This window comes from Meleagris gallopavo, chromosome 16 (genome assembly GCF_905368555.1).
Source record: "Meleagris gallopavo chromosome 16, MGAL_WU_HG_1.1, whole genome shotgun sequence".
Lineage (NCBI taxonomy): Eukaryota > Metazoa > Chordata > Aves > Galliformes > Phasianidae > Meleagris > Meleagris gallopavo.
In genome coordinates, this window is record NC_139419.1 from 10820001 (window position 1) to 10832666 (window position 12666).

At 33.8% G+C, this 12666-nt stretch overlaps 1 protein-coding gene across 19 annotated transcripts in view; it reads right to left on the bottom strand.

Annotated features, from left to right (window-relative positions):
* The window catches only part of RBFOX1 (RNA binding fox-1 homolog 1), a 755409-nt gene that overhangs the window by 5290 nt on the left and 737453 nt on the right, over positions 1-12666 (bottom strand). For 5 of the 19 annotated variants that reach the window (XM_085237549.1, XM_085237548.1, XM_085237540.1 and 2 more), the window contains one exon: positions 10829-10881. The exons of the other annotated variants lie outside the window; for them this stretch is intronic. In XM_085237549.1, coding sequence (XP_085093675.1) covers positions 10829-10881 — 53 coding nt within the window. The remainder of the gene's footprint in view (positions 1-10828; positions 10882-12666) is intronic. 19 annotated transcript variants of the gene reach the window in all.

Below are 12666 nucleotides of genomic sequence, written 5' to 3' on the forward strand. Positions count from 1 at the left end.
CCCGAAAAGGCAGATACTTCACATAAATGCCTCTTACTACCCGACCAACATCAGAGTCACAGATTTAAAGGTGATATGTTTTTCCTTTCCAAAGCTATGTAGACACACATCTGGATGAAAGAACAAACAAACAAAAGTAGAATAAAGTTCAGTAAATACAATCTTTGAAGTGTATGTACAGTGATTGGGAGGCGATCAGTTCTGAGTAGGCACCTTTTTCCAGCAATACAATGCTGCTACTGTAGTCCTTCAAAATCTGTGAGGGTTGTATGGAGTTGAGTTCTATTACTCTTGCATTTTACACTGCTTGGTAAGAAGGATCAGCACTTTTCCAAATTGATTTTTGACTCCTTTTTTCACAATGCTGACTAATTTTGAGGGTCACATTTTCACGTAAACATGTTTGGGCTTAATTATGAGAAATCCCAAACACCTGCAGCCCCAGTTCTCCAGACTCGGCCATTCTGTAAAGCAGGCATGCGTGGACCTACTTGGTAATCATGCTCTGGTTGCCAAGACATAAAACAAGCAGTTCCTCTCCTTTCCTTTACCCAAGAAAAATGTAAAAATATTTTGTGGCAATTATTATCTTTAAATCTTTATAAGTTTAAAGGATACATACTGTGTTAAATTTCAAGCACAGATTACCTACTACTTTTAATAGAAGTTTTGAGCAAAGGCTAAGTGCAGTTTATTTCTTCCTATAAAGAGTTCTATGACATTCTGCGGCCAAATTTGGATGTTGGCTGAATGTCTTCCGTTGTATTATCATGTTTACTCAGTACATTTAACTTTCTATTAAGGGATAATGCAATGAAAAGGAATTAATTTATCATTGAGTTTTGAAAGTTCATGAATAGGGGCTTTAATTCTCACCAAAGCTATGTTTATCTGTACAAAAATATACACTAATATCCAGAGGAATCAGAATGTTGTCCAGTCATCTTCTATCTTAGGGTCTTAACCTCAGGGAATTATGCACTAAAAGACTTGCATAACATACAACTATTTCCTCTTTTACATCCATTATATTGGACAGTGAAAGATTAAATTAATACGTCATTTCCATTTAAACAGTTGGTATCCATGAATACCTATATTTGAAAATTATCTGAGGCAATGAACACCAAAATAACCAGGCTGTTGCTAATGAAATAAAGAAAGGGAGAGAGAAGGAGAGGAAGGGGAGGAAGGAGATGGAGAGGAAGGAAGAATAGTTCTGATCAGCCTGCTGGGTAAGCATCACTTAGTAATCCTTTGAGTTGGGAAGAGTTCCTAGTGCAGGTTTGGCACTGGTCACAAACTCTGCAGCCTCCTCATATGGAAGAACTAGCAGCTTTGCAATGTTTCTCTCCAAATTGGGACGTAAGCACTATAATAGTTGGAGATTTAAAAAAAATTAGCTCTGATAGAAGACATAATAGAATGTTACATTTCTTGTTCATCTTCATGAGGTGAAAAAGACACCTTATTTTCCTTTCTATGTTCATTTTTCAAGTCTGAGAATTCATTTAAAAATCATTACATTTTTAATTCCCTCAAGCCAGATCTCATTTGAACAATAAGCAAACATCTAGAAAGGGAAAACAATTAATTTAAAGCTAGACTCATTTCCAGATCTACACATTCCCTTAATATCCCTAGTAACATAGAGGATGAATTGCATATATTATTATTACACATGCTTTAAAATCATGGCTATTATTTTTAGAACAATGGGAATTGGTATAGTTACAAAAGTACTTTTTTATTATTATTTTTATTTTTTCCTGATAAACTTCTATTGTCATAGGACTGAGCAAGAACTATAAATTTAGACCTGTAAGAACCATGTTGCAGTAGAAGCCGTCAACTACACTGGGACTTACTGTAAGCTTTTTTTTTTTTTCACTTCTCTGATCCATGTGGTGCAGCAGGGCTGCATTTTGACTCCATACTACATTCTATTCTTGCTGCAGAATATATAATATTGCATTACAAAACCAAAAACCAAGAGCACATTGAGTCAAGCACGGCAAGAAATTAAGTGGCTGAAACTCAAGGCCCTCTTGTAAGTAGGAAGGAACAAGCCCAAAGAGTGCTGAAGTTTTATTAAATTAGGTGTGTATTTAACCTAACTCATCACTGAAATGATGAACAAGTATTCAATGGTGGAATGAAACATGCTGCTATTAGTATTACAATGATCTTCTACAGAAATCTGGACAACTAAGAAGATAATATGGATAAATAAATATTTTAAGCTATTTCCAAAGACAGATGATAGTTCCAACTCAGTATTTTTTGTCCTACTGTGTAAGCAATGCTTTTTCCTTTAAACAAAAGAGAGGTGAAATAATCCTAATGGTGACCTATCCTTTTTTTTTTTTTTTTAGCAGTATGTTGGAATTCTACTTGAATGTTTGCAATGTAAACATGAAATAAAACGTAAAGAAGCACTCCTCCAAATTGTCTCTAAAAGAAAACAAAGTATACAAAACTAAATTGAAAAATTCTCATTCCTGCAACCTCCTCCATACACTTGATGCACATAAGCACAACCCTGGAAGAATATATTTCCAAAGGGAAGAGAATCCGTGCTCAGATATTATCTGGGAAAAATGCATTGAAATTCCTCTGTGATGAATAGACTTTTTTTCTCCTCAGGGTGACCTCTACCTTCAGAATATGATGGTTTTATTATGATTAATAAATTTCATTTCCACAGAGGAAAGGAACAGTGTCAGCTTAAACTTAAAGCAAGTAGGTTTCTTTTTAAATGCTAATTTTTAAACACGCCTATGCATGACACCAAATTTAGAAGCTCAGAAGGTTAGCAGAATACATTCCGATTTCCATGCTGAAAATAGTAAGGATTTAAACTATGTTGTCACACTGAAAATCAGTAAGCTAGTACATAGCTGTTGGTTCATTTATTCACATGCCAGAATGCTTATTTCTTATTAAAATTAGTGGTATTTAAATGCTTTCTGACAGTTTACCCTGAAAATAATCACTCCACGTAAACAATTTAGTACAATTTTGCACATGCAAATAGCAAAGTATTTTCAAAGAATTAATAGTCAATGCGATTGTATGTTCTACAAAATCTTAAATCAATTTATATATGCCAAGTTGTACACTTATAAACCCTTGATTCAGGAACACAAGTGATGAACAATTCTGATCCACTAGAAATGAGAACAAAGTAAGCTCCACTGTTTTTCAGTATGTCTAGAATAAGTATTCAGAACACAGCAGGAAAATATCCCCTAATGTTTGCTAGCATTTTGTTTTACTGGCACTGTTTTTTAACTACACCAACACCTTTCTATGTAATACTAAGAAAAAATTCAACTTTGCAATGCCAACACGCGTAGCATTGTGGCTGCAAACTATTTACCAGCAGCTCAATGCTGAAATCCTTTGCTCAGGCTATGCCTCAATTTCTTCAGCGATTTTCATTACAAGCTTTAAAATTGCTTAAATATTGCGCAAAAGGGCAGTTTGTTGTCCAATACAAATAGAAAAAGAGAATTGGAGAAATTTCTTTTATCAGGGTCTCTGAAATTAAATCTCTCTTTGTAGATCACCAGGAGTAGGTATTGCTGGAACCTCTTAAATAGGAAAGTATGCCCTTCTCTAATTTTAATGACCATTTTAGGTTCTTTGGTACTGTGGCTATGTTTCATTATACATCTAGGACAGAGTGTGGAACTCTGACACTCACTGGAAACATCTGGAAGCTCCTTAACTGCATATCTACTGTAGGGTTTAATGACAACATTAATAAAGGAAAATTCAAAGTACAGAATATGCAACAAGTTAAAACATTTTCCTCAAGTGTTGCAAAACATAAAATTAGATCTGTAAACACAATTTAATGAACACATCTTTTTGAACTCAATCATTTTTCTCTATTTCTTAGAAGACTGGAAGATATTACCAGAACTACAGAAAATGATGGTTCTGTTCTTAAATAAAAACAGAAGTTAAAACCTCAACCAGTAGTCAAGTAAAAACTAAAACTGAAAATAGTAGAACAGCCTAACTCTGTGATCTAATTCCCTGTTACTTGCCATATTACCAGCAAAACATATGGATCTGCTGGGAAGCTCATACATCTACCTCTCCTCAATATCCACTCATTTACTAGCTTTGATTTATAATTGAAAGATCAAGTCATAAAATCGCTGCTTCTTCAGACCTACATGTATCGAGTCTTCAGAAAGAACAAGCTTAAATTACCAAAACACTTGCACTGACACTTATTACTAAATTTTACAAAAAGACAGCTGAACAATTCAGCATTCACTAGGTATTATGTATATATAGGGAGAATATTGTGCAGAAGAGTTTTATTTCCCCATCTTAACTTATCACCTAGGAAATGAGCTCTACTGCAGGATGTGCCTCTTGCTCTTCAGAGGTGGCACAGAAAGGGCAATCCTAATCTTACCTCCAGAACTGCAGAATTGCAATAAAATTGTAGGAAAAAAAAAGATATGAAGGTTTTAGTGAAGTATTGGAAGGAATGCAAGGAAAGCTTGTTAACTGGTTACCTGTGTTATCCACATAAATGATTCCAGTAACTCACTAAAACAGGCTGCTTTCCTCTTGCTCACATGATTCTGATACTGGCACTGTGATACCAAAACCAGATGACAGCAGGAGCTCCTTTGTATGCATGCGGAGACACAGCGTTTCCCTGGGCAGTATTTTAACCACAGTCGCTCACCACTGTGCAGCAGTGGTTGTCCTTTTACCTGAAATTCTTTACTATGGTAGAGTGGTATCTGCACATGGTGTCCAAGGCATGTGCAGATAAATATATTAATTAATTTTGGATATAAATATGAAACAAGTGTAGGCATTCCATCAACTAAGTGAGCGAATCTCAGAAGGAAATGAGGAAAGGAGCCTATCCTACCTATTTTTACAAAACACTGAGGAAAATGTTTTGAAGTAGAGATAGTTTGCAGTCATTTTCCTGATTGTAAAGGTTAAAAATTTTGAAATTCTTAACCCAAAATTTTAAATGCACAATATTAAAACTTAAAATCATTCTGTAATAAAGGACCACAAAACATTCCTTTCTTCTACTGTTGATAACACTTCACAGATTTACATTGTTCAGCAGAGGACATGGGAAGACATAGCATCGATAGAGCACAGAGAAACAGCAAAATTTCAAGGTATGCTGCAGTGCTGAACTCCTGTATATCTTCAAGGCAGCGCAGGATTTCCTCTTAGTATAGCATTACCACTCCTAGGTTTTCACAGAGATGCAGAGTTTTTAACCACAGTCTACCATACGAATAGGGCAATAAAAGTTTTCCATGAAGGGATCTTCATACATACGATAGTGATAATATTAGAAGCAGTTCTTACTTATTCCTTCTGGTGAAATCAGAAGAAAGCTGAGAAGCCTACTCAGAAGTATCTACATGCAGGAAACAATTTCCACCTTTTGACTTTTATTTATGTCACATGCAAAATTATCCAGTTAATTACGATGGTCATTATTATTTGGCTCATCAATTATTGCTCACTGATGGGAATTTGCAGAAAGTTCAGTCCCTGATGTTCAGACGTGAATTTATTTTTTCCTGAATGCTACCTTACAGCTTTGTTTGAAATATGTTAGATGCATCCAAAGCTCAGCTGCTAGTGTAATACTGGTAAACATTTAAATAAATGGTAGCATTGAATTTGCAGAAATACAAAGGTGTAGCATTGCAGCACAGGTGACATTCCTCCTGTGAGGGTGCTGAATCAGTGCTGTAGAACTACCCCAGACCTCAAGCAAAAGCTCTGTCTCAGATTTCAGTCTCCCTGTTTGGATTTAAAAGATGCCAAAGGCAACTTCCACAAACATGTGGGGACTTCACTTGACATCTGCTTAAAAATATAACATGCTATCAACACCCCTTTTTTGTATAATTTCCTTCTCAGGAAGACAGACTATCTATATGTTCATAATAAAAAGCCACTGGGGAAACTGAGGCTTTGCGATCAGCTGACATTTATTAATCTGTCAAACTTCAGAGAAAAACAAGTATTTGTCTGATCCGTACAGCATTTGTCTATGTTGGGGCAGTAAATCCTAAGTAACTTCTCATCTAGATCAGTAATAAATAAATACAGACACTTTATATTAACTTTTAAAACAGGTTTTTGTGATAGTGAAGTTCAGTAAGTACGCATTATTTTATTTTATTTTTTGTTAAAAGTTTAAAATGTAATATGATAAGTTCAGGATATTCATACTGAATCGCTGTTTACTTAATGCACTGCTCTACGATCATACATACATGCACACACACAAACCAGTTTCCCTTTGTACTCTTTTCAGTCTATCAGAGAAAAAAAATCTGGTTGCTTCATTCAAAGAACAGTACAGGGGATGCACACGTGCTTGTAGGCACTTGTTGAGGGCAAACACAGATTATTCACTATTTCTGTTATCAAAGACGCTTCACATTGCAAATCCTCCATTTACAAATCACAGAACCTCAGCTTTACCTAATCTTGTCATGCTGTCACAATTGACTAGCCATGCGAACTGACCTAGAACTGTAAGCATAGGGAAGGTAAGCTGTCAAAGAGATAATGACAAAGATGCCAAAAGGTCTGCCAGTGTTTTCACTGGGTGAGAAAAAGAAATTAATCAAATTTTATGAAAGAAGAACAGAGGAAAACTAAAGTGTTTAGTGATTTTTATCAACTGATCCAACAGCTGAGCATTTTTACCATTGCTATCAAGAGCAGTAAAAGCAGTAACAAATAGGATTCCATGTACGGTCTATTTACAGCAGCAGTAAAAAGAAATTTAAACTGCCAACATGAAGGACACTGGAATTTATAGAAGCTTAATAATGTGCATTAATACAACATTCCCTAGTTTCTGAAGAGCAAAAAACTCAGTATGTGTTTTCCAAGGTTTTCCAAAGCAGTTTATATAATATGTACTGTTTGGAAATTCCTTTCAATGATCATAATCTGATCAATATCCCTTACCAAAAACTGAAATATGTCTATGAGATGTATGCAAGCATATATAGCAAAAATTTGACCAGATGTAATTATGTACCATAGAAAAGATAGAGCACTTTAAACATTCTAAGCACTTTTACTAATATTAATTTTCTTTAAAATTAATGGGATATTTGCTATTGTTTCTCAAATTAAATCTGTGGAAGTATTCGTTTTTACATTTTAATGCTAGCATACAGTAAAATTGCAAGAATTTGTGCAATCATGTTCATTAAAATTTGCCAATATTCTTTTCAAACTTTTGATAATACAGAGGTTTGTTTCTTTAAGCTGCCTGCTTTTATAATGGATTTCTCCTGGAGATGAAAATTAAACCTTTCCTCGTTTAATCTGTTTTCAAGACTGTATCTTTCTCCAAAGAGAAGTCAGTAACTTAACCCAGGACTGTAAACTTCTAAAGCTTTATAATGCACTTCTTTTACACATACACACATTCCTGCCTCACGGGGATGACTCTGCCCAGATATGTAAATAAATACAGCTACAATTGGATAGATGTTGTATTCACCTCCACCAAACTTCATTCTGAATTCAAGCGTATACATACCCTTGCCTTTCTCTCTGTTATTTCAAAATCATAAAATGCATATACTCTTGGGGGAAAATACTACCGGCTGTACAATCACACTGGATTTTTTTTGTTAGGAGATGGAAGTTAGATGACAGTTAATAACTGGAGGAAGAAAGCAAAAATGGTATAAATATAGAATAATGATCCTGCCCCATTTTAACATAAAAATCATAAAATGCAGGTACATAAACTTGGAAAAGGCACTATAAATATTTTTTCTTTAAGAGCTATAAATTTCAGCTTTACAAAACCTAAAAGACAAAGAAATATTGATTACTGATTTGAAAAATTGATTTAAAATGTTAAAGATACAAAATTAACTATGTTCTCTAGCCAACAAGTAAATAAACCATGTTTTTTCTTCTGGGTCTCTTTCTGACTTATAAGGAGACTGATAGGGTAAGATCCCCTTAGCCCCCATCACAATTAATACTCCTCTAATATAACCATTGTCAGAGTTCTGCTAGAGGAAATTCTTCAGAGATCCTTGTTAAAATTGCATCAACAAGCTGAAAGGAGGTCTCAGTTTCCCTACCTCTGATCTAGCTCAGGTCTGTTTGCATACTCTTTAATCATGCCTGCCAGAGAAGATCTATCCCAGAAGCATAGAACTTCTCTTCTGAAGAGTAATTATTTTTAGCTTCAAAATGCTCTGGATAATAGAGTAAAATATTTTTAAATTTCCCATGGAAGGATCCCTCTGTCACACACTTGCATATTCTTGCATATATTTTCTTTATATAACGTTCATTGAATAATAGATATACATACATGAATAGAAATGTATATATCGACATATTACCCTATCGTGTTTGATTTCAATATTACTTCATTTCTAAATTAGGAAAAACAAACAAACAAACAAAAAATTTGAAATAAAAATAAAAATAAAATAAAGTCATGTGGCTTAGGGTTAAGTATTGTCTGGAAGAAATGATAAAGCATTAGGAAGAAAAGAATGAATATTATCAGTAGAATCACCCAAGACTTCCATTTCCATTTAACAATAGAGTTCCAAACAAAAGTTTACTTGTTACATGATGAGTTTAACCCTACAAACACATATATTCTTCACAAGGAAACAATACAAACACACGTACTCACATTTAAAACATGTAGCATATTATCAGTATCTTATCTTACACCAATCTGGCAAACACTTGAATTGCTCTAATTGATTTTAGGAACATTACTAGCATATAATATTGTATCATAGACGTTTTGTGTACATCTGAAAAATCAAATGACAGCTACTGTTCTGAAAGAGTATATGTCTATGTATACTTCATGTAGTGAAACACAGAACATCAGATAATAAGTTGAATGTCAGCTTACAAATCTGAAAGGCCAAATGCAATTTTGGTAACTTGTTCCATAATGGAAAAGGGGTCAGTGTATGCTGTAGTTGGTTGATTTTTTTTTTTTTTCTTTTCTTTCTTAAATATAGCCAGAATTCCTTTAAATTCTATCACTAAAATTTAAATATACAAAGAACAGAAAATAGAGGCTTTCATTAGCTTGCTCCTTCAGATCATATAACAAAAAAGACCCCTAAAGTTACCTGTTGCTGATACGTTCATCATAGTGTCAAAAACATTATCTAGCAGAAACACTATATTTACACAATCATTGTAATAATGGTAATTTACTGGTAAACTGAAAAGTTTTAATAAATATACACAAGTCCATTTTCTTCTGTGTAAATTTCAGTGCATTTTCTGATGAACAAGTGTGCATCAGACAGGTGATGAACATTTCTGGAATTTCAGTGAAATGACATACACAATAAGTATGGTATAGTCTGGACACTTATTCTGCATGACCTGAGGGAAATTAATGTCTACAGATGTAAGTATTGCTTAAAAGGGTTCATTCTGCAAAACAAGGAAAGTTTTCAAAACAAGAAAATTATTAAAACTATATGTGTGTTTTAAGAACTCCAAGTTAAAAAAACTGCTAAAATAAGTTTATCTATATGCACTCTTCCAGGCACAGATTTATAAATTAGTCGTCTCCCTGCTGCAGTTCACTATCATCCAGAAGAGAGTAGGAAAAAGAGGTGAAATAACGAATGTCAGAATCCTGATCAGAGTCAAACATTGCTTTCTCAAAATGCATTCTGCTAATGATTTAGGATTCCGAGAAATCTATATTAAATAAACAAAGAAACTTGTTCTCTTTTTAAGAAGAACTTTTCAGATTACCACCAAAAATGTTGTGGCTACTGTGCAGTATATTACTATCTTAGAATATAGTGACTTTAGCTACAGTCTTCTCCATAAACATACGTACTTCTGTGTAGGTCACCATGACATAAAGAGAAAACTCTTCACTTTTCATTTACTTCCACTAATGTAAAACCCTCTACAAATGAATACTTCTTGATACCAACTTTTTGTGCCACACTATATATCCTTTCTTCCTTCAATACACGCATCTCCATGACTTTTTCACATATCATTAAAGACAGTGTGGCCAACACTGTTACTAAACACATTAGCTTTTGATTTCTTATGTAGCAACACAACATCATCCTTACCTGTATTAAGACTAACATTGTTCAATCTCTATTGCTTAAAAGACAAAAAATCCCTTGATATACTTATAAATTACCATTAATAAATATATTTTAAAACATTGTTTGTTCTTCTGTATCCATGGCTTACAACATGATAGTATACTAGCAAAACAGCTAAGTCTTTTTACTTACTAGAAAGTGATCCTCTGAAGACGCAGACCCTCTCTCGCACTATCTTATCCATAGGATAGACTTTGTGAGTGCTTTAGGGTCTGCAGTACCCTTGTGGGCAATATTTGCCCCCAGAGAGTTGAAAAGAAAACTCTTAAATCTATAGCACTTACAATGTCCTACACAGGGCATTGTATTGTTTGCAGTAGTTGTGGTTGTTTTTTTATTTTCATTTTTTTTTTCCAAGTCACCATCACCTTGATTGCACCGCACAGTAAGCTTTTATGAGAAGGTTTAACATATCCTTACTTTTCTAGGCCATACAATATTTAAACTGGAAATAAAACACCAAAGTCAGCAAAAATAACCTAATGTCTTTTATATGGCAGAATCTAGACTCAAGCTATAAATTAATCTATTCCGAAAATTTGAATCATGGACTTTCCTATGCTTTCTCTTACGATTAAATGCAGCATGTGAAAAAGGATATTGAGACCTGGATGGATGCATCAAGAAGTATCAATGATTGTTACCTGCAGAGGTGTTACAAGAAATTTCATCTGCTGCAACGAAGACGAATTGATTTCTGCAAGAGAAGATAAAATTCACAATACTGCTTGCTGACTGGGAAATGTGCTAGCTGCCAATTGACTTGATGTTTACAGATGGGGTAGGGTAAGGGTGCTTAATTTCAATGAATGTAGCAAGAAAAAGTGTTGACATATTTCAGTACTAGAGAGTTTATAAGGATAATGGGGTAAACATGCTGGGATCTTTAAAATGAAATAATGGTGATATCTGAATATGGACTATGTACAAACTCTTGCATTGGAAGCTTATGTTTAGTGTTACAGATATGTCATGTCAATATATTTATGAAGTCTAATAGAAATCGAACTACATATTGATATAGGTACTAAAGGGCACTAAAGGAAAATATGCAAAAAGTGTTTTTTGAAAAAAAAAATCGCAATTTACTTCAAACAACTTAAAGGAGAATGTTAAAAGTAAAACATTTTTCCTTATATATGTCTAACATTATTGCAATCAGAAAAAAAAAAATCTGTAAATTATTTTAAAAAAATGACAGAGTATATTTCCATATACTGTCATCCAAATACATACAGAAGATTTTTTGTAGACTCCTAGCAGAATAAACTAGAAATATGAGTAATTTAATATAAACCTTCTCTTGCAAAATTCTTTATTAAAACCAGGTAACATAAAAAGAGAAATGCTAAATACACTAATATTTGAAAATGCAGAAATCCTGATTTGCCCTTTCTAAAGTCAAAGCAAATAGGACATGGGTTAATGGAAATTATATTTAAGGATGAACAACAAGTGATTCCTTTATACATATACATAGCTTCCTTGGATGATGTTTGCATCAGAAAAAGGAAAGGCCTTGTAAAGAAATTGTGTGTAATTATTTGGGTGCTATTTTGCCCCCAAATTGCAGCTAGTTCCTCTGCACTGCTAGGTATGGTGAAAAGCTGAGCTTTGCACACTTTAATGCAAGAGTACCAAATAAGAACTAGAAGGAACTACATCTAGCTTGTACAGAAGACTACCTGGAAAACTCAGTTCTGCAAGATAATGAAAACTCTGTCAAGCATTACCTACTCTGAAGCTTCTACTGACAACTGTTCAGTTCAGGAGAGACTGTATCTTAGGTGTAACAGACTTAAGCCCTAAGAGAACAAACTTATCTCTATTAATTCACCTCCAGCATATTAAAGATATTTAAAATTCTTGTTTAAAAAACTTGAAGCTTGCTACCTAACAATTTACACTTTGAAAAACAAAGTAAAAAACGAAGTTAAAACAAAACAAACTAAGGGATATGTAATCCAAACTACAGGGACAGGATTTAAGATCAGAAGTAGTAGCTTAGTATTGCCTTTACCTTATCTTAGATATAGCAGTACCTGCAGCCTAGCATGGATGAGTTTAGTGACCAAACTGTATTTTTCATTTAACTCTTTCATTTTCATTTGGATGTAGTAGGCAATTTTGTTGTTTTGCCATCTATAGTATTTTAACAAGCTAATAAATCTATCTTGCACATATGCTAAAGAGATAAATTTAAAAAAATGAAGGGGAAAAAATTTATAATAAATACAAAACTACTTCATAATTCATAGATAGCATACTTTGTCACTGTATTTACACATACCACTTCTTTTATTATCATATCCTGTGAAAATTACATACAAAGAAACATAGATTTTTGCCTAACAGAAGCAATTTAGACTTATCAGCTACTGGCTTACAGAAACCCTCTTCATTCAAGTCTATGAAATTATGAAGTTGTCTTTTCATCTAAATGAAGATATCAATTCTACTTAAAAACAGCCACAAAGTGGTC